Source organism: Anguilla rostrata, chromosome 8, assembly GCF_018555375.3.
Source record: "Anguilla rostrata isolate EN2019 chromosome 8, ASM1855537v3, whole genome shotgun sequence".
In the NCBI taxonomy this organism is placed as follows: Eukaryota; Metazoa; Chordata; class Actinopteri; order Anguilliformes; family Anguillidae; genus Anguilla; species Anguilla rostrata.
In genome coordinates, this window is record NC_057940.1 from 23,434,651 (window position 1) to 23,461,080 (window position 26,430).

At 40.6% G+C, this 26,430-nt stretch overlaps 1 protein-coding gene across 1 annotated transcript in view; it reads right to left on the reverse strand.

Moving 5' to 3' along the window:
- susd5 (sushi domain containing 5) overlaps positions 1-26,430 on the reverse strand; it is a 40,358-nt gene that overhangs the window by 5,525 nt on the left and 8,403 nt on the right. The window contains exons 2-4 of the mRNA XM_064347131.1: positions 19,106-19,283; positions 8,780-8,898; positions 5,529-5,717 (exon numbers count right to left, since the gene is read on the reverse strand). Coding sequence (XP_064203201.1) covers positions 5,529-5,717; positions 8,780-8,898; positions 19,106-19,283 — 486 coding nt within the window. The remainder of the gene's footprint in view (positions 1-5,528; positions 5,718-8,779; positions 8,899-19,105; positions 19,284-26,430) is intronic.

Genomic DNA, 26,430 nt, shown 5'->3' on the forward strand with positions numbered 1-26,430 from the left:
AAGGCGATTAAGACTTTTGCCTTCCTCAGAGGACGTGACTATTATTCCGCAAGCATCACCACTTCTGAATCTGCTGAACACAGATGGGAGCCATCAGTGAAGTTGGCTTGCAATCGAATCCTGCTGTTTTAATCATGAAAGCATACAGCTATTATGCTATATCAACAAATAATTATTATAACGATGCAAGCCATTTAAAACACCCCTAGATAAGAGCATTTGCTAATTCAAAGATAAATATTTGTTGCAGTAGGTTCTCTGTTGCTTACTCACTGTCATTTTGTTGACTGTGTGTGTATATGTATGTGTGTGTGTGTGGGGGGGAATGTAGTGGTGGTTCATTCAAACTTGTTATTTTAGGTAGAAAGGTTCTGCTACAAAAAAGCAACTCAGGGTAGTCTATTGCTGTAATTGTCTGCTATTAATTTGTTTCATCTCCATGTTTGGTTGGAGCATCTCGAGAGCATCTTGTTCAGAGCCACTGTAAAGCACTGCTGTAGCAATGATGGGAGCGCTATATCTTCCTGGATAAAACCAGCAACATGTTCCTTAGACATTGGAAATGGCTCTTCTCCAAGCACAGCACATGAGCCAAGTTGTATCATGAGTCGCCCCTTCACTCAGCAACAATGCCTAAGAAATCTGGAGTAGGCAAGCTTTGAACATTGCAAGTAGTGTTTCACTGCACATCTTGCGTTCAATGTAATGAAATATGGATGTTGTCACACCTACACACACAAACACACACACACTGTAAGGTGATGAATACGATATGAAAATTAGATTTTTAAATGAAAATGACCTTTTAAATGGTTAAGAGACAGACTTGTGGTGCGCAAGGAGACTGGCCTTCTTAACTTGTGAATGGAAACCTTTGTTTCCCAAGAACCCGAGAACTTGTCTTCAAGTTTTGAGTTTCACGTTTCTCATTCATCTGAACTCGGTGTTCCTCTTTAAATTCTCCCATCGAACCGAAGGGCTTGTGCTATAGGACGACCGCACCAGGCTGGTCTGGTCAGAACACAGCAGCCTTTCACAGGCTGAGAAACAGCAGGAAATGGTAAGAGCACTGGAGTGGTTTTCCTGTTGGCCCAAAGCTCACACTGCACAGGCCTGCTCACCTCATAGCTGTGACCTCATTCCTGAATAAATTACACTATATCATCACGTAAATCACTTTTCAGGTGCATTTGGTGGATCAGCGACTAAATACAAAGACCTCACTCAGCTGAATGTTCATGATTTCCTTTCCTGTGAATACGGTAAAGCTGTAGTCTCACTGATTCTGTATGTTGTGAAGTTTAACACATACCTAAAATGGTAAAAGTCTCACTGACTACGTTTACATGCACACTAATTTTCCACTATTATTCCGAATATTACAATATTCCGAATTTGATACGGGTCAACAAAAGCCCACATTTCTGGTCGGAAGGGGAAACACACCTACTTTTATACATTATGAAAGACTTGGATATCAACAGGTTTTTGGATATGCGCAAATATCGCAATGCCGACCTTTTCAAGAAGGTCGTTGAACGAATGAAAGGTGGAGGCTGTGTTCGCATAGCTTGAAGAACACAGTTTTGCAAAACTTGCAGAAGGTTGACAACGAGGGTACACCACGGGAGCAACATGACTGCAGTTTGAAAAGGAGGGAAATTCCTCCATAGGGCGTAGCCGTAGGACGTACATCATTACGTTAATCGGAGTACGCACAGCTGCATGTAAACGGGAATATTAGTGGAATATTCATTTTCATTAGCCATGTAAACAGCTTAGTAGGAATATTGTCTTTTTCGGAATAAGTGCAAAAACCGGAATATTTTGTGCATGTAAACGTAGTCACTGAGTGTGGTTAGATCCTAAAAGGCACACCACCATTAATTTCTGTTGTTCTTGATGTTTATCACCACTGAGGGAAATAAATTATTTGGGATAATGAAACAGTTTTGGATAGAGGTCATTCACCTGGAGAATTCATTATGAAAAAAACGTGCAGATTTTTTTTGTAAAAGTAGGCATGAGATTAAAGAGGCCAATTCACAGCATTTTGTGTAATCTAATGTTTTAAAAAACAAACTTCAATAAACCACAGAATCTATGATGGGGATTTCTGTGGCCAGTACTGTAATAAAGATTCATTAAATAGAGCTAATCATGCAGTAGAGCCTTGCACCTTGGATGGATGCAAAGCCTAAATCAACACTCTGAGGTTCTGATCCAGGAGTACAGATCACCTCCACCCTGTGGCCATCCAGGTGTGTGTGTTTAGCACGAAACACCAATTAATCTCCACAGGGGAATTCACTAAAGTATACGCTGCAGAACAGAAGAACCTTAGAGATGTGTGGACTCTGTGAGAGCTGAAGAGTGGCCCTTGAAGCGCCATGAAATTTCAGAATCTGAAATGGAACTAAATGAATGCTTAGGTCTTTCCCTGGTAAATCGAATCTACCTTTTAAGAAACATAATCATACCGCATCTACGATCACGGCCAGTCCAAATGTGAGAAACCAGTTGCAATGAGAATCAGGTATTATGAATGTGGCATCTGAATGTGACTGTTGTTTACCATACAATTATCATAAAATTATCAACACATGACTAACTTTGCAATTTGCCTGATTTTAACTTAACAATACGTTAAACTGCAACATGTAAATTTAAAAAATGAGCTATAAAAGGATTCTTTTTAGACTTGGTGCATCCAACAAAGCATTTACTTTGGGTGTTACATTCTCATTTATGCCATTTAAGTAGTACAGAAGAGCTGTAATCAGGCTAGCACAAACTGGAAAACAAAATATACTTTTCCATTACATTACCATTGACTGTCAAGACCATGCTTGCAGTCCAAGCTTCAACCCCCCCCCCCCCCCGGTAAAGTTTATGCTACTCCTCACTAACTTTAATCCTTTGCTTGTGAGGATAGCAGACTTCGTCCTCCCTTTAATGTTTATAAAGGATTTAAGCTTGCCAACTCTGCCCACAATTCACTTGCAGGCCAGTGTGTGTATTACTATCTGGCCGAGCCAACAAAGGTCAGTACGATAACAAACATGATATATAAGCAGCCAGAGTCCAAATTGAGTAAGCCAGGCTGATTCCTGCTCTACAATGGGAAAAGACCCAGTCAGGTTCCAGATGAACCCAGGGGAAAATTTTACAGCCCAAAGTTTACTCTTCAGTGGTTCAGGACAAAAGAACCATGATTCTCATTTCAGCCTCATTTTGGTTTCAAGTTTGTCTGATACGTTTCTCCTAAAATTCACGAGGAGAAATAAGACTAGACAAAGAAGAGACATAAGATGATGAGCAAAAGGAGTCATATTTGAGATCTAAGATTGAGACAAACAAGAGATCTCTTATCTCAGTTAAGTCTACATTCTTCTCCTTTGGGAATAAAATGGAGCAATACTAGAGCTACTATGGACCAAAATGGCAGTCTCAAATGATTGTAGTCTCCCCTCCACTGACCTTGGGCATTGGGTTTTTTGACCAGGGGGAGCACCCCCTACTGGCCCAACAACACCACTTCCAGCAGCAACTTAGTATTCCCTGAAGGTCCCCCCATCCATATAGTAACAAAGCCCATACTTGCTTAGTAATTCAGCTGGAACAGGGTACATGGTGATATGTCTGTCAGCAAGGGGTCATTTAACATTTCCTATATGTAGCTTGTGTGTATTTGTACATCAATGGCTATCCCACAGAACAACTGTTGAGGAAAAATGCACACCTGCGGCAAGTATTTAACTACCATTGCAAGTTTGTCTTGTTATTGTGGTCCAATGTGCCAATCCAGTCCTCTGTGCCAATCCATTGAAAACATGCTGTTGGCTAATTACAAAAGAAACTTTATTAGCACTGAAGAACAAAAAGCATTTTCTCAAAAGAGTTTAAACAAAATAAAGTAAGCACAAAATGTAAGCTATACCTTGTATGTAATTCATTTGTGGGTGGATGAATAGATACATGAATGACTGGGGTAGGATGGGGGTGTCTGAAGCAGCAGTAAAAGTACAAAAAATTAAAGTATATCTTATAGAGTATGAGCTGTCAAATTTGGTATATGCAGATATGTCCATATGTGCTTTGAAAAGAAACACACAAAATATGTTTAAAGTATGTACAGAGGAACAAATATGGAAAAGGTTGAATTAATATTAAAAGTGTAAAGTCTTAAAATTAAGGTGGACACTAGTCACTAGACCAAATAATTGCTATGACAGTGATTGAGTGCAGCATCAAAACAGTTAAGATATAATCTGAGAGAAATCTGAAAATATTACAGAACATCTGTGATGAGAATTCACAAGAGCTGTCTTTGATTAGTCTGATCAGTATGATCAGTATGAGATGCATGAATTGGCGTAGACTGAGATTTACATCAGAGTGTATTTAGATCTCTTGTGAAATAGGAATAAAATATGCAACATACCAGGTTTATCCATTAAAGGCTGGGATGAGAACTGATTGAGCTCTGTGATTACTCATCCTGAGATCAGTATGTGTTGTATGAGTTGAGAAAAATTTAGAATTATAGCAGTTGTTGAGATCTCCTTTGCAACTCAGAAGGGGACTGAACTGAGATGTTGTGGGTTTTTTGCTCAAGAGAAAAAAAAAGAGAAACGACACATAAGCCATGGTCTCATTTTGGGTTCACACTGATTTCAATGGAGACAGTTCACAACCTGCCCTCCTTCTGGTGCTTTTCTACAGTGCGACTGGTCACATATCCTGCTCTCTCACCCCGCATCCCTCATTAGTGTTTACTGTCCTCAGGAGGGATGGGAGTGATGATTTTGCCAAGCCATCCCAGACCAGACCTTGGAAAGCCTACTCAGAACATACTAGACTATATCTGTCACCAATAATAAAGTGCTGTTCAAAATGTCCAGAGAGAGTTAAAATAACAAAACAGATAATACTTCACAATTCTGGTGACATTTTGTAGAGCTGCCTATTGTTTATCTGGAACCAGGCTGGATCATTATTCGTTTTTCCCACTGTAGAGCTTTTGCAAGACTGGCAGATCATACCCCTTTCCCACCGTTGAGCTTGAAGCAGGCCGGCTTATTATACCCCATTCCCACTGTAGTGCTGTACCAAGGCTGGCAGATTATACCCCTTTCCCACCGTTGAGCTGTACCAAGGCTGGCAGATTATACCCCTTTCCCACCGTTGAGCTGTAGTAAGGCCAGCTCCGTACACCCCATTCCCACTGTAGAGCTCCAGCAGGGCTGGCTCATTATAACCCTGACACTGTAGAGCTTGAACCAGGCTGGATCATTATACTGCTTTCCCACTGTAGAGCTGTAGTAAGGCTGTTTCATTATACCCCTTTCCCACTGTAGAGGTATAGCAAGGGTGTTTCATTATACCCCTTTCCCACTGTAGAGGTATCCGTTGGCCTACTTGGTTCTGGGTGGTTTTCCATTACTGTTTTTGTCCGCCACCATCCAAAACTGCCACACCAATCTACACCAAGCTTCCTCCCTCTTGCCCCATCCCCCAAGTCTGACCTTTGATGCAGAGCTGGACCAGGCCGTACCACACCCCACAGCTGTCGCACAGCAGGCTGAAGGCAGTGCGGCCATTGGGCATGACGTAGCCTGGAACGCAGGTGTACAGAAGCTCATCCCCCATCTCGAACCCGGTGTGCCCCTGAAGGGTGGTGTGCGGGAAGGAGGGCGGGTCTCCACATGGATCATCTATGCCAATAAAAAAGTTTTAAAAATCATGTCACTTTCCTGTTGTGCACCATTTACTTACTTTGTTGTTATTATTTCTTGTACTATCCTGTTCAAATAGAGAAAATGTGAAAGGACTACGTTTTCCACAGGAACCACTGAATGACCAATTGGCTGCAATCGGTCCACCAGAAGTTCAAGAAAAACCACATTTGAAAATACACCATATTTAACATGCCTGCGCTTTTTTATGCCTTCTATGTTAATACGGAACATTTCAAGCAAAATCAAATTCCATAAAGCAACCGAGCTCTCCAAGTCCAGATAGAGAAGTTAATATTTAAAATGGTGGTTAAACTTGTTCAGAGCAGTTACTATGACAGAAACAAAGGGACTTTCTGACAGAAATGTTGCCGCACTTACTATTAGGGTGGCATGTCGGGAAATTAAATCTCATTTGTTTTTTAGTAGCTATGGCTAATTTCCAGTCATCGTCTCGGAAGGCAGCCAGTGGAGGATTTTTGGGGTGGGGGTTGGGGGTGTGGTCTCCTTTGCCAGTGTGCTGAAAACAGCGAGACTGTCTGCTTCTCAGAGGCTTAGCACACCAGGCCACATATAAGCACAATAAGCCAGCATGTTTGTTGGCAATCAGCAAATGAAACAATATCATTGAAAGAAGTTTTGCAAAACACAAAATTTATTGACAGAAAAAAAATGCTGGTCAAAAACTTGTCAAATCAATTAATTTTGATCAGTTCCCCCAGTTGGAGGAATCGGCATTGAAAGAGCAACGGGTGCACTCCCACACATACTTTTAAAAAAAGATTCAAATATAAATGGCAGCAGATTTACTTTTTTTAAACAAACAGGAAAATTACCAAAGCAAACACTCATCTGAGCCAGGATTATCCCATCCTCGATTTACTCAATAAACAGTGCAGAAACACAGCACCACTTAAAGGGCCAAGCTGACACAGTGTTTGCTTTGGACCTCGCTGAACTTCCCGCAAGCAGTTTGATAAATGCTGCAGATGACTCTAGACCTGAGGGCATTAAAACATGAGATTAATTCCCTTCGCCATGTCTGGGACCAATGCAACTTGTTTGCTGGATAGATCCTATGGGAAAAAAACATGGGTGAGATCTGTCTGATGAAATGTTTCATTATATGAACATCTGTATGGAATGGGCTGGCACTGTTTTGAGATTCAGATAATTCTTTCAGCAGTGAGCTGGAAGCAGAGAAGGTGGAAAAGTTAAGTCGTTAGTGAATCTTAATAATTACTCTTGACCTGTCTGCCCTTCTTTATCCTCATAAACAAGCATTTAATTGGGTACAACAGGTATAGCTAATTATCAACAAATTCAATTTTGTCTTTGCGTCATAAACTATTATGCAGAATTTTATGCCCACAGATAATCTGAATGTTAATTTCTTATGCACAGATTTGGTATTATGCTCTTTTTTTCTGAAAATGAACTTTTATCATTTATGATCCTAGAGAAGGAATGCTATAGTGTGGGACACAGTTAAGAGATATGTTTGTACAGTAATAACTGGCACACTTGTTAGCAACATAAATGAAAATAGCTTGAGACCAATCATCAGTTTAAGATGATGGTGAGCTATGGTTATCACTCATAAACACAGCCCTGAACCGACAATAACTCCCATCTTTCGGTTGACACCTTAAAAAACTTCTCACCCCTGATTTAACTTTTGTCCCTTATTTTTATTTTGTTTTCTCAATAATGCCTAACTGTATTTGTAACTCCCTCACACTGCTGTAATGTCCACAGTCTACTAGTTAATTGGCTCTGCTAGGAAAACCTTCTGATTGGTGAGCACAGCAGCCCAGACCATTCTGCAGTTTATGAAGCCTCCTTATCCCATCGCTAAAGCAGGAAGTGAGCAACTTCCTGGACACAGGATGGTGAATCATGTCTTCAGAATGACAGCTTTTGAATTGTAACAGGAATGGGCCCCTTTATTAAGAAACATATATATGTACTCACTCCATGTACAGTGATGTAGCCTCCTCACTGTGTGCACAGCCATTTGAGGCCCCACCTACTTTGATGCCTTACATAACAATGGTTCCTATGTCAAAAAGGTGGTGGTTAACACCATGCAGACAGGAGTAGCATCAACATCTCAGAAAACTTGCTTGAGGACCCAGGGCTAAGGAGTTTTTGTCAGTAGTGGGTTCAAATGGATCTGAGCCCAATTCTGATATCCTGAGTGTAGGGAGGGGGATGACTAGAATGATAGCCTGTTCTATAGTTTTTTTAAGTTTTTTTTTAAGAAAGCCACAGGCCATTTTTGCGTAGCTTCCCACCAAGCAGTCCCCGTTAAGCAAACTCTGGAATCAAGTTTGCTTGATATTAATCATACAGATAAAAGCACCGTCAATAAAAAAAAATATGTGCCACAAAGTTACACGGCCCGAAAAAGCCACAACTTTCCGAGAAACACCGGAAGGGAAACAGCCAGACGGGCACGGCCTGGACGACCGAATATTTGTTTACCGCTGCTTCCTGCCAGCCGACAGCTTTTAAAAGCAGGCCTTTGAAAGCCAGCTGCTCAATGACCACACCAATTTAACAAATTAAACACTGTCATCAAGGTGTGGGACACTGTTCCATTCAGCCATTCATCTAGATTATATAACAATTAGGCATTCCAGTAAATGCCTCTGGGGGTTGACAGACATTACAGTTATTACTGATGATGAATATGTCCCCAGTGCCCACTCACACCCTTTTCCAGTGTCCTTCAGTTTTGCGTGTGTGTAAATTATAGGCAGTGTAGCATAATGGTTAGGGAACAGGGCTTGTAAATTAGAGGTTGTAGTTTTGATTCCCAGGTAGGCCACAGCTGTTGTACCCTTAAGCAAGGTACATGAAGTGGCATCAGTAGATATCCAGCTGGATCCTAAGTAAAATGAATGCTGTATAGGTTGCTCTAGTTAACGGTTTACCATCACTAGTGCGTACACAATCTAAATTTGTTATCAGTACAGGTTACATCTGGGAGTTGTCTAGCCCTCATGGACACAGGAGCAGCAAGCAGAATTACTGACCTTTGTCTTTGATGCAGAACACGTCCAGGTGGCGGCTGACAGCAGTGGCGTTCTCAACGATCACATCCATCACTTTCATGCCCTTCTGACCACCTCCCACATTGGTGCATACTATAGTCCTGTGAAGGAAGGCACACTACATCACACACTGCATTGCATACTGCACCACACACTGCATCACTCACTGCATCACACACTGCATCCGTCACTGCATCACACACTGCATCAGTCATGCATCACACACTCCATCACACACTGCATCAGTTATGCATCACTCACTGCTTCACACACTGCATCAGTCATGCATCACACATTGCATCACTCACTGCATCACACACTGCATCACTCACTGCATCACACATTGCATCACTCACTGCATCACACACTGCACCACACACTGCATCACTCACTGCACCACACACTGCATCACTCACTGCATCACACACTGCATCACACACTGCACCAGTCACTGCATCACACACTGCACCAGTCACTGCATCGCACACTGCACCAGTCACTGCATCATATACTGCATCACTCAGTGCATCACACACTGCATCACACACAGCATTGCACACTGTATCACTCACTGCATTGTACAATGCATCGCTCACTGCATCACACGCTGCATCACACGCTATATCACTCATTGCATTATTCACTGCATCACACACAGCATCACACAATGCATTGCACACTGCATCACTCACTGCATCACTCATTCCATGACACACTGCATCACACAATGCATTGCACACTGCATCACTCACTGCATCACACACTGCATTACTCATTCCATCACACACTGCATCACTCATTCCATCACACACTGCATCACACACTGCATCACACAATGCATTGCACACTGCATCACTCACTGCATCACTCATTCCATGACACACTGCATCACTCATGCCATGACACACTGCATCACTCACTGCATCACACATATAATCACACACTGCATCGCACACTGAATCAGTCACTGCATCACACACTGTGTCATGCATAGAATGACTGCTCCAAGCTAGTCAAACATTGTGGGTTCCCATTGTTCCGAAAGACCTGAAATTCCAGTCCAAAGAGCCTGCATGCATGTGTGCATCAGGGATAAGCTTTGATCACACGGGACATCAGGCGTGTGCTGTGTCCCGTAACATGCAAACCGAAACACATGTCCGAGATTCCGCTCTGCCTCCTGTTATTACTGTGTCCCTTGTTAGGACTGTTAACACTCCCCTACAAGGCCAGGTCTCCCTGGACAGGGTGATTAAACCCCCCTCTCTCACTCTCTCACGCAACCAGGGGGATGACATCACCGTCCCAGGCTCATTATTATGACAACATGAGCCCTGCTACACATGTATGGCATGACACTTGCAATCAGTACATGGACTGGAGTGGCTCAGTGGTTTTATCTGGGGGTTAAATTACTGCGCTGAGGGGATTTCGGAGTGTACAGGCAACCCCTGACCTATGGGTCGGTAGACCAGAGGTGGAGCTGGGCTCCACTGCATAAGGGAGAAAGCCGTTTGGGCTTTTGTTCCCTCAACGATGGCCTGAAATGACAATGCAGCATGAGGGGAAAATAACCGCACAAAGCTGCTATTAAAATCTCCCGGCAATGTTATTTTTCCAGGAGCGTTCAGAGTCTTTTCACAGGCAGTGCATTACCTAATGTTTCTGTCCAAAGTAGTGACTCTGTCAGCTCATATCCAACAACAGCCAGCCTTATTTTCCCAAACTGGTCCATGTTTGATAACAGAAGGATTATGGATGTGTACCCAGAGCCCAGTCCCTGCTGCTATGATAAGGGGAGAGCTGAACTGCTTGGTCGTGTGCAGTCCATCTTTAGGGAGAGCTTCACGACTGAAGCAATTTTTTAAAACTTGTCTAAACATCTTGATGCTCGCATTACATCACAGTGCTGCGCTACACTTTCCCAGAGTCAACTATACGATGTTACAATATGCAATTAAAAGAAATGTTCTCATCTGTACAAACTTTTGTTAAATGTTTCCATGGTAACATGCAGTTTATTTATAATTAAATTCTGTTTTTATTTTATCAAGCCACATATTATTAATATTAACAAAAACCAAAACAAAATGTTTTTTTTTTTTTAATTTTCAGTGTATACACTAAACTAAGACCAGGGGCCTGTAACAGATCTTTTTATTTCATGTTTCAAATTTGGGAGAATTCTGGGTTTTACTCAGTGCAGTTATCCACCTAACTCAGTAATTCTTCTTAACCAACCTAACCAATAAAACACGACGTAGCAGATTTGACTTGTCAAATGACCACAGTGCATCTTGCATAAGGTTAGTGCAATAATATACAGAAATGCTGGATAGAAAAATATAAGAATTCTAATTTGGTTGTACTTAATCTCAAAGATTGATTACTGTTAATCAATAATTTCTAATGTCCTTATTCATATCATAATCACTCTGGTTGAACACTTTTTTTGCATTGTACAAGTCTCTCATTTAGCTTTACTCCTGAATATAACAACAGTGCCCCTATTGAGATTTAATCCTGAAAACTGCCCATAATCATCTGATCTTTGGTCTTGGAGTTTCATAATTAATACAATTTCATGAGGACAGGTATTATTCTGCAAAGCAACCACAGAATACCACCATTTTACAAATTCTAAAAATTTCATAGTACAGCCCACAGCAACATAATTACCATTGTGCTATTTAGATAACAGGCCTTATGCACACCAACTAACATATGCTTTTGAAATTATCTTTTTCCACAACCTAATGTTTTCTCAGTTAACAAAAGCTGAGGAGCTTGCTAAAGGTGCAGTCTTCCAGTGGTTGGATTCAAACCTCTGACCACAACCTCATTGCATTACCCAGAATTCAATGCTGTAAAGTCTGATGTGAACCACCTGATCCGAGATGCTATATATGCAGATGTTTGTCATCCATTTGCATGTGTTGAAAAATGCAGACATTATTAAATGCACTATGCTTTCTGATGGCCAAGCAACCATATAAAGTCATTAAAATTGATTTGTTGTCAATCTGACCTGACAAGATGTGACAACCACTGTTAGCGAAAAAAAACTAGGTGACTGCCCATGACAGTTCTGAAACTACAATGCAAGAAAATGATGCAACAACTGACTAAACTTAAAAAAAAAAAAAAAAATCTAACTCCCACCATAGGTCGGATTAAGAGAACTTGAGCTCTGTTGACCTGACCCTCCAGCAGATTTGTAATGTACTGCTACAGTACATTGCATTATATAACCAGTAAAGGAAAAAAAAATGAAACTCAAATACTAACACTGTCCAAGAAATGCCATTTCTTCCACTCTGTTTTGCTTGTTACCATGAAAACCACCGGTTGACTGACAGATATGATGGTGGTGCTCTGCAGTGTTGCAACTTCTTGCTGTGTATTGCGAGCATCCTGGTTACAAGCCTTTGTCCTTCCAGGTCAGAACAAAGGAAAAACATCATTTCACAACTACAATGAAAGGTTTACTGAAAATACATACCTTTCTGGAAGTTTCACCCACTTGAATCAAGACATTTACTTGCTAACCGGCATGATTTGGATATTAAGTATTAATTTAAAACCAAATTACTGTGAGCAAATACTAAGCTAGCAAGATACTGTCCCCTTGGCATGGGTGGGATTTGGTTTGGCTGAGAGAGCCAGGGCTCTTTTTGTGGCCTGACAGTAAAAAGCCAAGGAAGCCAATGATCAATCCATTGGCGCACCCTAGCATGGCTTAACATGGAAAGAAAGTGAAACAGGCCTAATTAAGTTGGAACAAAATCCAGTATGGCCAGCGAGTCTGCAAAAATAGGATTTGGAAAAATCTAGTGCAGTGGCCAGAGACATAGATTCCGGTTGTTTGTCCTAAAAGCAAAGTACTTCATCTCTGACCTATTTGCAAATAGTGTACATTTAGTAAATGGTCTGGGAAATCTATTGGGGAACAAATTTGGCTTAAAAAAGTCCCCATGTTAATGCCTAATCTGCCTTAATTCAGTCTGCTATGAAACCGTGTTTCGTATTTCTCTCTAATGAGGTAAGCATTTGATGTAAGTTTCTCCAGATAGGAGCATCTAAGAAATGAATCGTTATATGAATAATTAAAGAGCAAAAGTGCTGCTTTCCATCAGTCATCAAGGAGGGGGACAGGGCAGAGGGGATTTGGGATTCAGTTCAGTTCTGCTCTTGATTCCTCTGGAGTTGTTCTCATGGGTGCTGATGTCTCGCTCTGTTCTCTCACCACAAAGAAGGCCAGCAGACAGCCGTACACTGTGCCAGGAAACACGCGGGAGCCCGATAGCGTGGGGACGTCCGCAACACTGAGAATTCATGTCGATCACGTACACACAGACACATAGCTGGGCTGGCACGGACGGGAGTCAACGGCAACCAACCCAACCCAACCCGCTCTGCTCTTCACTGAATGTTGCATGCCACTGTGATACCTGTTGCAGCTTTTTTATTTTATCAAAGATTATAAGCATGATTATTATTATTATTATCATTTCAAAGATTACAAGCATTAGGCTATTATAAAAGTATATGCTTGGAATGCATATTTCAGTAATGCACACATTGGTGGAGCAGAATAGGCTATTAAAGAAACATGACTGTGAAAAAACAAATAGCCAAACACAGAACAGCACGCCAGGAAAAAATGTGGCAATGAAAGCCAACACTCTGCCCAAAAAAGGCATATTCTTTTTCATTTATTTTATTTTTTTTTTATAGCCGAATCCGAAAATGTATTGATGTTGGTCATACATGTCATACCCCTTCATTTTCCTCTCCTAACTGTGGGAAGCTTTCTTGACTAGTCACAGCCCACAGGAGGAAAATCTCACTCTTCTGACAAATTCCCTTTCATTTGCTCAAGTTTCTTAGGCCTTGGTAGGCGGGTCTGGAACACCCCCCAGACTGGACTGCACCACAGAGCTCGACCACTATGAAGTGTGAAGCGTGCAAATATAAACTGCATAGGATCAGCGTACATTCTGATTATATTTATTCAAATATATTATCAAGAATTCTACATTTCTGCCGTTTCAGTCATTACCAATGTTACCAAAGTTTTCCTTATTTTCCTTTCTTCAACTTCAGGATTTTATATTTCCAATTATTCATAATATGCATTAGCACCATCATGATTATCTATAGGTTTATTCTAAGTTTCTTATGAAATTCCAATCACTGTTGGCCCAACATTAAAGATATTAGCATATCTCTTGTTCAGTCTCCAACTGAACAAATTCCCTGGGATTCAATAAGCAAACCAGAAAAAAACTTCAAATTCAATACATTAACATGAAGCTAGAACATAAATGACTGACATATTTTTTCGGGTCTTTAAACTGTCATTTATACTCTGATATTTTCTCTGCAGTTGTATTGTTTGAATTTTTCCTGAAAAAGTAAAAGGCGGTCCTGTCTTTGGCCGCAGTCATCTGCTCAGTCTCCCTCCCTTCCCTCCTCAGATGTGAGCGTGCTGGTTCAGGTGGGTTCAGAGAAGGGATGGGGCATATTCTGGCACTTGCAGTACTTTATGGGGTGGGTGTGAAGTGATGGGGGTTTAGGAGGGGATGATGGGTCTTAGGAGAGTGGTGGTTGGGGTTGTGTGATGTTCCAGTCCACACCCACGTGCCTCAGCTCTCCCCCACCCAGTGCCAGGGGAATGCTGAGTCACCGAGGGCGACTGGGTGGGGAATGGGGTGTGGTTATGGGGGAGGGACATCGATTCAGAGTCCCCCTTTTGTTCTGTCATTTATTAAGGGGGGTTAATCAATAAATGTGGAGAGGGAATTTCCTAATTTTGTGAAATTATAAAGATTGATGCTAAACCTTCTTATCAAACTACAGTTGGTAAGTTGTGCTTCCACAGACATGAGTCAGAGGAAGACACTTCATGTGCAACTTAAAATATGAATTTGCGGACGTTCGACTAGCTAGCGGGGGTCGCTGGCACATGATGATGTCATCCTGGCTGACTGAAACTCCTCTTCCCTGTCACTGTGACAGTTTCAATTTATTTTTCACAACATAATTTTTACAGATATGTGCCACCATTTTATGCACCTGGAGAGTCTGATCCCATTCAGGCCAAAGAACCACCATTGCCTTTTCATTGGTGCCCAGACAGGGGTCTGCTTTTTCATTTGCTTCATTTGCTATTGACTTATTTTCGTGTTTACTTGATAATTGTTATTGAAATCCTCTCACTTCAGCTAATGGGTTTTTGAAATTAGTTTTAGTCCTTTACAGTGATAAAATTGATAAAGCATGTATTCAAGGGTGATGTTATGTTTTTAAGGCTTATTGGGATAATGATTGATATGAGTGACAATGCAGTTCATGCTACCTCTGCCTTGAAAGTTGTTGATAGATTAAATGCCACTTTTTGAAAAACCTTTTCAGCATTCTTTCTTTTACTTCCTAGAAATACATATAATTACATGGAAAGAAACTCTGAACGTGACATTGCTGGCAGGATGTGAACATTCAAAGCGTTCGTCAAAATTTTATGTTGTGCCTTCGAAAGGGAACATTTCATGTTCAACACCACCCGAGATGATGTGACAGGTAATCCGAGACCATGGGTATGTTTCTATAGCCTGTGCTCAGTACAGTCATGTACAACTACACCCATACACATCTGCACATAATTGTAATGCCGCAATACATATGGGACTTGGAAAACAATACTGATTTCCAATAATGGGTGATGTCATGAGGAGGATGTAAAGAACATGTAACATATCTGTAAAGTCCCACACAGGATCAGAACTATGTGAAGTCTGATGTCAAGGGGAAAACATCCAGAATCAAAATGTGGTGACTTATGTTACATGTATATTTCCAAGAGGAAAAAAGAGGGATGTGATTCACGTTTTGCAACCATAAGCCATGAACATACATTACGAAATGGGGGGTGGGTGGGAGGGGCCTGTTGGGAGGTTTAGTGATAAAGCACACATGCCAGGTTTTTCACTCTTTTTTGGCATTCTAATGTGTACCCGATACATATCATCTCATATTTGTATCAGAGTGCGGAATATGATTGGAAACAGACAGGCTTGAAGGATCCGGTGTGATATATCCACATTGAAAACTGGTGATAGATGGATGGTACATGCTGAAACTTGGTGTATGGGTGCGAAAGGTGTTGGCGGTTACTGTGGAAATATGCACACTTCATCCAGACAGGCCTGGTGATAACTGCACTGTGGAATGGGGGGTTCCCTTTTTTTGAAGAGCAGTTCATACAGTTTAAAGAAATTAAGCCACACATTATTGTCGGTCAATCAAGCCGAGCAATCAATTAGCTAGAAAGTTTGGACAGGCATTAAATTGGTTTGCACAATATTGGTAAAAACTGGAGATTGTTTAGAAATGAATGCTTTGTTCTTGCATTTGTTGGCATTAAATTATTGTTCAATTGAAACCAATGTAGTCACTGAAGGCCAGGCGTGATGCCATTAGCCACTTAATACTGTCACAACTATATGGCCCCTATATGTACTCTGTTAGAGTTGAATTAGCACGCACCAGACATTTTACTGTGTAGGTTCATTATATGAAGAGGACGCAGTGAGTAAGATCCCACTGATGCACAACACACCAATTCTCAGCTACTTGCAATGTGCTGCCTGCCTAAGTCTGCTTCTTCAGTTGACTGACATCGATAGGCCTATATATAGCACAGCGACTCGGGCAGAGACAAAACAGCGGAGAAATGCTCCAGTGCAGAGACGGCCTGGAGCCTTGCTGCGCTACCGCTGAGAGTCTGAGGTGCAAATGAAACATTCACCCACATCACACCTCTGCCGAGGACACGCAGCTCTCCAGTGAGAAATGGAAAACTTTCCCTTTGGTTCCATTCCTCTGTTCCCCTTTTTGGCAGAGTAATAAACACAAGCTATCAAAACAGTGGTGCTTGTCTTAAACCTATAAAAAAATCTATATCCTGTATATCTCCACTTTAGTCCTAGACATGACAGCAGGGCACATTCTCTCTCTCTCTCTTTCTCTCTCTCACACACACACACACGCATACACACACACACACACATACCCACACACACGTCCACAATTAAACAGAAAATAATACCTATACGGAACACCTGAACACCTATATACTATATACAGCTCCGAAATGTTTTGGGCAAAAAAATTTTTTTTGATTTGGCTCTGCACTCCACAGTTCACATGTGGTTAAAGTGCAGGTTCTCAGCTTTTATTAAAGAGTATTATTATGTATTATGGTTTCACCATACATAAATTACAGAACTTTTTCATACATAGTCCCCCCATTTCATGGCACCATGCAGGGCACAAGTGGCTTCATAGGTGTTTCTCATCAGTCAGGTGTGTTCGGTTGCTTCCTTAGTGCAGGTATGAGAGCTTTCAGCATCTAGTCTTGATTCTAGGCTTCTGATTGCCTTTGGAGTCTGTTATTGGCATTTGTCAACATGAGGACCAGAGTTATACCAGTGAAAGTCAAGGAAGCCATTATTAGGCTGAGAAATAAGAAAAAAATGGTCAGAGACCCAAAATTATGCTTGCCAAAATCAACTGTTTGGAACAGCATTAAAGAGAAAGAGAGCACTGGTGTCGCAAAGGGCCTGATACGCCAAGGAAGACCTCTATAGTTGATGACTAAAGAATTCTCACCATGATGAAGAAAAACCCCCTAACACCTGTCTGACAGATCAGAAACACTCTTCAGGAGGCAGGTGCGAATGTGCAACTGACTATTGTCCACAGAAGACTTCATGAACAGAACTACAGAGAGCCTACACTGCAAGATGCAAACCACAAAACAAGATAGCCAGGTTAGAGTTTGCTAAAAAAAAAAAAAAAAGTACCTAAAAGAGCCGGCAGAGTTCTGGAAAAAGATCTTGTGGAAAGATAAGACCAAGATTTGCTGGTATCAGAATGAGGCCAAAAGGAACTGCCCAAGATCCAAAGCACCCCCACTCATCTGTGAACCATGCTGGTGCGGCTGTTATGGTTTGGGCGTGTATGGCTCACTTGTCCTCATTTATGATGTAACTGCTGATAGCAGCACTATGGGGTGGACTATGTAAAGTGCTTTAATTTCTATATCGAAGAAATCAAAGTGTATAAAGCTACCCATAAATAAAAACTAAAAATGTGAACTTTAACCACATTAAAATAAAAAATTGCAGAGTAGATAGCTAAATCAAGAACAAAAAAAGACTTGGTCCAAAACATTATGAAGCTCATATTATGAGAGAGAGAGTATATAGCTATATAGTTCATATTGCAATGTTTGCACAATGATGACAAAACATGCTTCTTTAAAATTAAGCCATTATTTTCAAATTACATAACTGTACTTAAAATGCCATTAACCAAACCCCCTATCCTCAAACAAGAACACAGTACTGCTTATTAATGTGATCATTCACAGACTGAATGAAAAATGGCTTGTGACTAGAGGTAAGGCAGTACAGCCAATATAACAGGCACAACTAAGGGCTGGTAACCATGGTGGAAAAAATATGCAGCTACTCTGTGGAATTATACTTTATATATCTGGATACTATGACCTATTGACCCTTTGGAATACCCATAAAATGCTCATAAAAGAATCTCTCTTACTAGCTATAACTATACAGGACAAAACCTGGCAAATCATTTGAGTTCTCTTGTAGGCATGCCTGGCATCTGTAGTCCCTCCACTACAAACCCGTATACAAATATCAAAAATCAACAGCTGGCTGTTGTTGAGTTAGACACAAAATATCAGGCTAAAGATGATGATGGTGGCACAATTGTGTATGTTATTTATAAACTAGAAGCACAGCATTTAGAGCAAAGAAGCAAACACACAGCTCATGCAACTGCAGGCAAGGACACAACCAGTATAAAATGGAGGTTTGGGATGAGCAGGTCATCTCACTACCAGCAGGGGGTGCTGAGTGTAAAATCAGTTCAAGTTGATCGGTTAGTATATATGCTATGCTCAGGGCCAGACATGATTGCTATGCAAAGAGATCTGAGTGCCACAAATCTATGCTTGCAGCTCCCCAAATAAGGTACAAAAAAGATTGGGGTTTCATCATCCAATCATCTGACATTGTTCCTCACTGTTTCTGGGCCCAGCCATCAATTCTGTTGACTCACAGAGAAAACAGAGACGTATATGATTGTATCAGTTATGGGAAAAACAGGCCAAATAGAGTTCCACGTGGTGCACAGAGAACTGGCATTTTCCCATGGCTGGCTGTCTGGTGTCAACACGTGACAATACCAGGATGAAGAGACAGGGGGAGCTCTTACCCGATGCTGGGGCCAGCTAGCCATCCGCGGGCACAGACACTGAAGGAACACTCGGTCACAGCGTGCCGCAGCTCGTCCGCGGAAGCCAGACGGGCACCCTGTGAACTGCACGTGCCCTGTGCCAGCCTCTCATTGCCCACGTCTGTCACATTACTGGACTCCAGCAGGAAGACACGACCTGGTGGAGGGGGAAAAACACAAACAACACTGACCAAACATAGAACCCCCTCATTAGTATGCTCCATTGCTAACCCACAATGTATTTTGAATGTATTTGACTAGGCATGATATTGTCGGCTAGCTTAGAATTCTATTTTTTGCTATTTCAGATTCAATCCTAAGAAATGCAATCCGAATGAAATCCTAAGAACATAACAAGTACTGGGAGGAAGCTGGTCAGACCTTCTGGAAATTTCCTCAGGAAAGCTAGCAACATTCAATAGATCTGCATTTCAACACATTTAGGATGTTCTTAAATCATTATTGGCACATATCTTCCAAGGTGGTTTCTCATAACTGCAGGATAACATTAGAGGATGTTGCCAAAAAGCTTGTGAGTGGCATGCCTGGATTGTTTGTTCCTATGACTTTGACATAAATTGTTTGAGACACCAGATACATTCTAAGACAGACTAAGGATTGCTATTGCCATAAAATTGTCTCACTATCAATTGGAAATCTAACTAATCATAAATGTTTCCAAACATTATTGGAGTGTTTCATGTTTGCTGGGTTGGTGCCATGAAATCCCCTGTTAACTGAAGCCAGTGGTCACCTGCTCTTTTTTCTTCTGTCACCAGTTACAGTTTCAGTATGTCTGCCTCTCTGTGAAAAGCTGTGAACACATTGTGGTATTCTTTGAACGGTCATCTACTGTTTTTACCATCCAAACATTTACCAGTCTCACATTCCAATGAGAATTCAAACCCTTGTGAAAATCTCCAGTGAGCTGCTGTCCAAGATGCTTATTTTCAGAACTATATTTGTTTTGTGTGATTCATCAGAAATGGCCCCTAACCCTCAGGGATGTCTCATGCTGTCCTGTTCTACCTATCTGTCTGTCTGTCTGTCACTTTGTCAGGCCCTTCCCAGTACAAGCTGGCTGAGGAAACATGGTGTAACGCCAAGCAATAAGTCAACTCTGTTATTCCTCCCCTAATATTAATCTTCCTAAACATAAGGGTCCACAAGGTAATCTTATGAGGCTTTCATGAGTTTCCTGAGTCAGTCCCCAAAGAGAAGGCCTTCACCCCAACCTTTCCTCCCAACAGAATTCACTTCTGACCGCAGCAGGGTGCTTTCGGAACTATTTTGACATCATGTTAGAACCAACTGTTGGCCAATTCTCAGATGTGGCACTTCCTTTCCTGATTTATATACATAAGGATTGATTCAGGCACTAGACAACACCGTACGTAATAATGATTTAATTGCTGTTTTGATTGTTCAGTGGCCAGATTGGAAAGATATATATAGGAAAGCTTTTTGACATAGTGAGTCCAGAACAGGGATGACTGCCTCATGGACTACAGGGTGGATGGGGGCCACCCTCTGGCCCCCATCCAACCTCCATAAATTCTTGACAATTTACAGCCGACTGAATATGTGCATGTGTAGTTTTAATTATGTCACATCAAGCACTGCAAACATCACAAGCATTTAGCAGATACAATCATCCAAACTGACTTTCAATGCAAACACAAGTACAAATATCATGGATCAAAGTGCAGTAATACCCCAGCAGGGGAAAGTATATAAAAAAACAAATTTCATGCTACCATCCTATCATCAGTATCAGCAGACAATTTGAACTTCTTGCCTTGAAATTGGAACTTCTTAAGGGCCATTATATCACTGTTGTATGTTCTTATAGAGCCCCCTCAGCAAGCAGTGAGGCTTTATCATCATTGAGTAAACATCTATCAACCTTAGATTTTAATGAGATTCTCCTTGCTGGAGATTTTAACTGGGACTGGTTGTCCTCTGTCTCTGACAGTTTTAAATCTACCTGTGACTCATTTAATCTTACACAACTAATTAATAGCTCAACTCGTCCAAATCTTAAATGCCCAGTGAAATCCTCTCTTCTTTATTTATTTTTAACAAATGCTTATTTGTATTTTTGCAAATGATATGAGTGACCATTGTGTTATAGCTACAGTCAGACAAGCTAGGCTCCCAAAATCAAGACCACGAATTGTTCTTAAACAAGATTTTAAGCATTTCTGCGAGCAAGCCTTTTTTCGTGATTTGTTGGACTTTGACTGGAACAAAATCTCTCTCATTAATGATGTAGAACTGGCTAGGAAATACTTTCATGATGCTTTTGCTAATATTATAAATAAACATGCTCCCTTCCGCAAATTTAGAGTAGAAGGCCGAAACAATCCCTGGTTTTCCCCTCAGCTGTCCAGTCTACTAAACGAAAGGGATGTTGCCTGGGGTAAGGCCAGAAAATCCAAATCCCAGGTTGACTGGCTGATTTTTAGACAGCTCCAAAATCGCTTTACCTCTCTCATCAAAAAGGCCAAATCTGAGTTCTACCTTTCTAAAACTACTAGTAACTTAAATGATCCTAAGAAATTCTGGAAAGTAATAAAATCTTCATCTGGAAATGTAACCACCAATGAGTTACCAGCATGCATTGTAAAAGACTCATGTACTCTAACTGATAAATCAGCCATTCTTAACTGCTTTAATGAACATTTTGTTTCTTCAGGTTTATTATTTGAATCTTTACATACAGATCCAAAACAGCCTAATGAGCAAAGGGTTCACTCTTCACCACCCCCAATTGATTCTATGGTTCAACCATTCAATTTTACTTGTCTTGATGTGATAGAGGTCCATAGAGCCTTAAAGCAACTGGATCCTAACAAATCCGCAGGTCCTGACAAGCTTGATCCTTGCTTTCTCAAGGTAGCTGCAGACTTTATAGCAGAACCTCTGACTCATATTTTTAATCTTACCCTATCTAACATATAGAAATCTGCCTATGTTCTCCCTTTGTTGAAAGGAGGGGATCCCTCAGTTGTTAATAACTACAGGCCAATCTCTAAACTATGTGTTTTAGCTAAAGTCCTTGAAAAGTTTGTTAGTGAACAACTTAAAGAATTTTTAGACACAAACAGTATTTTATCACAACATCAGCCAGGTTTTAGAAAACAGCACAGCACAATAACCGCTGCAATTGAAGTGGTGAATGACATTATTGAGGCACTGGACTGCAAAAAATACTGTGCAGCTCTTTTTATTGATTTGTCCAAGGCTTTTGACACAGTTGATCATGTCACCTTGGTGGATAGACTCTACAATATTGGCTTATCTGAGCATGCAGTAAGTTGGTTTTCAAATTACCTGCCAGCTAGAACACAGTGTGTCCAGTTTGCTGGGTCTTCTTTCCTCCCTGTTTCAAAAGGCATGCCCCAGGGGTCCATACTAGGACCACTGCTGTTCTCTATATATGTAAATAATGTTTGTGATAATTTATCAAATGCTGCATTCCATTTTTATGCAGATGATACAGTTATTTATTGCTCATCACCGTCAGTAGTACAAACCCTTGAATTCTTGCAGTCTGCCTTTGATGTTGTTCAGTCCCATTTAACTCAACTTAAGTTGGTATTAAATGCAGAAAAATCCAAATTCGTGAATTTTCAAATGGCAAAGAGATAAAATCTAATCTCCCCAAGATCATAACTGCTCAATTGGGTTAAGGTCTGGTGATTGACTTGACCAGTCTAAAACCTTCCACTTTTTCTCCCTAATGAAATCCTTTGTTGTGTTGGCAGTGTGTTTTGGGTCATTGTCTTGCTGCATGATGAAGTTCCTCCCAATTAGTTTGGACGCATTTCTCCATAAGTTGGCAGACAGAATGTTTTTGTAGACTTCTGAATTTATCCTGCTGCTACCATCATGAGTTACATCATCAATAAAGATTAGTGAGCCCACTCCAGAAGCAGCCATACAAGCCCAAGCCATGACACTTCCTCCATCGTGCTTCACAGATGAGCTCGTATGTTTTGGATCATGAGCAGATCCCTTCTTTCTCCACACTTTGGCCTTTCCATCACATTGGTAGAGTTTAATCTTGGTCTCATCAATCCATAAAACTTTGTTCCAGAACTTTTGTGGCTCATCTCTGTACTTCTTTGCAAATTGTAATCTAGCCTTCCGATTCTTACTACTGATGAGTAGTTTGCATCTTGTGGTATAGCCTCTATATTGCTGCTCTCTAAGTCTTCTTCGAACAGTTGATTGAGATACCTTCACCCCTGCCCTGTGGAGATTGTTTGTGATGTCACTGACTGATGTTTTGGGGTTTTTCTTCACAGCTCTCACAATGTTTCTGTCATCAACTGCTGTTGTTTTCCTTGGTCAACCTGTTCAATGTCTGTTGCTCAGTACGCCAGCGGTTTCTTTCTTTTTCAGGACATTCCAAGTTGTTGTACAAGCTATCCCCAATGCTTGTGCAATGGCTCTGGTCGATTTCCCCTCTTTTCTAAGTTTCAAAATGGCTTGCTCTCTGGTCTTCATGTTAGTTTAAGTTTTATAATACAAATGCAGTCTTCACAGGCAAAACCCAAGGCTAAAACCAAGAGTAGACATTCAGAACTATTTATTGTTTAACCAATCAATCTAACAGGACACATCTGGGCAACAAGAAACACCTGTCAGTCACATGTTCCAATACTTTTGCTCACCTAAAAATTGGGTTGTCTGATACAAAAGGTGATATGTTCTAAGTTGTTTAACAAATCTAGATAAAAATACCAGGAAATAAAAGCTGAAATTCGAATCTATCATGTCATGTACATCTTTTGACCTCAAACTCAATTGTCTTCAGTGTATAGCAAAAACAAAGGAATTGAACTTGCTGTTCCAATACTTTTGGAGGGGACTGTAAGTACTTAGGTATTATTATTGATCAGAACTTGTCATTCAAGACACACATTGAAAACCTTGTTTCCAAGCTGAAACTTAAATTAAGTTTCTTCTTTAGGAATAAATCCTGTTTCTCCCTCCAGGCAAGGAAACACTTGATTTCGGCAACTTTTTAACCTTTATTGGACTACGGCGATCTGCTCTTTATGAATGCACCTGACCAGTGCCTAAAGAAGTTGGATACTGTATACCACTGTGCTTTACGCTTTATTACTGGCTGTGGAAATCTTGTGCACCACTGTGCTCTGTATGGTGCTACTAAGTGGCCATCTCTGTATGTCCGCAGACTTTCACATTGGTTGGTTTTTATATATAAATCTCTCCTTGGGCTGGTTCCTTCTTATCTGTGTACTTACATGTGTAAAAACCAAAATCAATATGGCCTGCGTTCTCACGATATCCTGCAGATGTTGGTTCCCAGAGTTAGGACAGAATTGGGCAAAACAGCTTTTAAATACGCTGCCCCCTTTTCCTGGAATAAGGTACAGAAGGACCTGAAATTGTCAGAACTAGTTACTATGGGGAAATTTAAGTCAATTTTAAAGGATTGTGAAAATAGTACTCTTGGTCATTGTGATTGCTCCTGAATTTTAACTGATATCGTTTTTAGAAAATTGTACCTTTTTATGTCCTTGACCTTGTATTGCATTTTAACTGGATATTGTGTTTACTTATTTGTATTGTATGACAGTTGTATTTGTCTATTATTGTTGTAACAATTTTTATGCTGCTTTCTTGGCCAGGTCACTCTTGAAAAAGAGATGTTAATCTCAATGAGACTTTTACCCGGTTAAATAAAGGATATATATATATATATATATATATAGCCCCAAGAGACAGCAAGTGCAAGAACAGCAGACTCAGTTGACAGGTTATCAAGTACCTTATTGAACATTACATACATAATAATAATTAAACTAGCAACAGCAAAGAACCACAGGCTCTGAAAGGAGTCATGATAACATGCAAAACACTGTCATAATAAATGATCAACACAGCTAGTACGAGCAATTAACTCATTTGTCTTGTGTCATAAGCAAAAATATCAAATAAAAAGAAAGTTCATAAGGAAGGGATAATATTTCAGGAAAGGTGTATAGTAGTATACAAAAGTAAACCATATACTGTCTTCAGTGACAGCTGTGAAAGAATTTGCTTTAAGTTGGACTGAACCAAGAAAATCTAAAGACAAATATAATGATTAATATATCACATTCCATATTCATATTCCAAATACAAAGGCGATTCTTAGTTATATCATTCCCCAAATATAAAAGCCATCATTCCATCAAAATAAGTTGTATTGTACTATAATGAAACTGAAAAAAAAATACTTGGGGGTATTTTTCAAAGTAGCATATGCTTTAGGTTTTCAAGGTAATGTCAGGCCAGAACAATCAAGTGTTTGTGAATACAAGCCTTTTCAGAAAACACAATTGTGGAGAGAGCTAAGACTGCTTCCAATTCAAAGAACAGCTTTGAGAAGAGGCTGTCAATTCTAGGAAAAGAGAGCAATTTCACCGAGTACTCTCTTTGTTGACGGAAGCGTAGATACTGACAACACAGCTCACTAAACCATGGGATAAAGGAGGACTACAGCTAGGCACAGCACTACCAGGCTACATTAGAACTTGGAGAGATGTAAGAAACAAATTAAACTGTCATGGGAGAAATGTGTTACGCTGACAGTAGATATAACACCTGTTATAAGTGAAGAAAAGAACTCCATTTTGCTCAGAGGTTAAAGGAAGCTACAAGAGAACTGTCTTATGTCACCAATAGCTGGCCCCTGTCATTCATGAGCGCAACCTGTCTGGCAAAGTGCAGGAGTTATGCAAGTTAATCTCTGAGTCAGAGTGCTCGAGTGCCACGTACTCAAGAGGTTTTCTTTTCTTTTTCAGGCATATAGAAAGATTTTCATCCAATACAAAGGCAAGAAACATCACAGCTCATTGTAATAACAGTCAATGTGATCTTGGCTACTGATGGAACATCTCAGCACAACAAGATCACAAACAGGCAGTCGTTATGAACGTGGCTCAGTGAGTTTGCTAAATCGGAAATTAGGTTAATGGGAAAGAAAAACTTCTTATTAAAGAAACTTGTTTTTGAAGAGCACTTTCTCAATTCAACAAGCAGCATTTCCACCCGCAACTTTCTCACCACCTTCACCACTTTGGAGCTAATGGGTTCTCCTGGAACAGTTCCTCTAGTGTCATTACATACATTGTTGATAGTACAAAACACACTTGGTCATATCTGCAGCCTCGAGAAATATAAACCAAGCAGCTTTGGAGTTATCTGAAGTGTCTTCTCTTGCTTTAGACCACAGGCTACCTAATGGCCCTATACTTGCCATTGTGGTTGTCAGAAACTTCTTT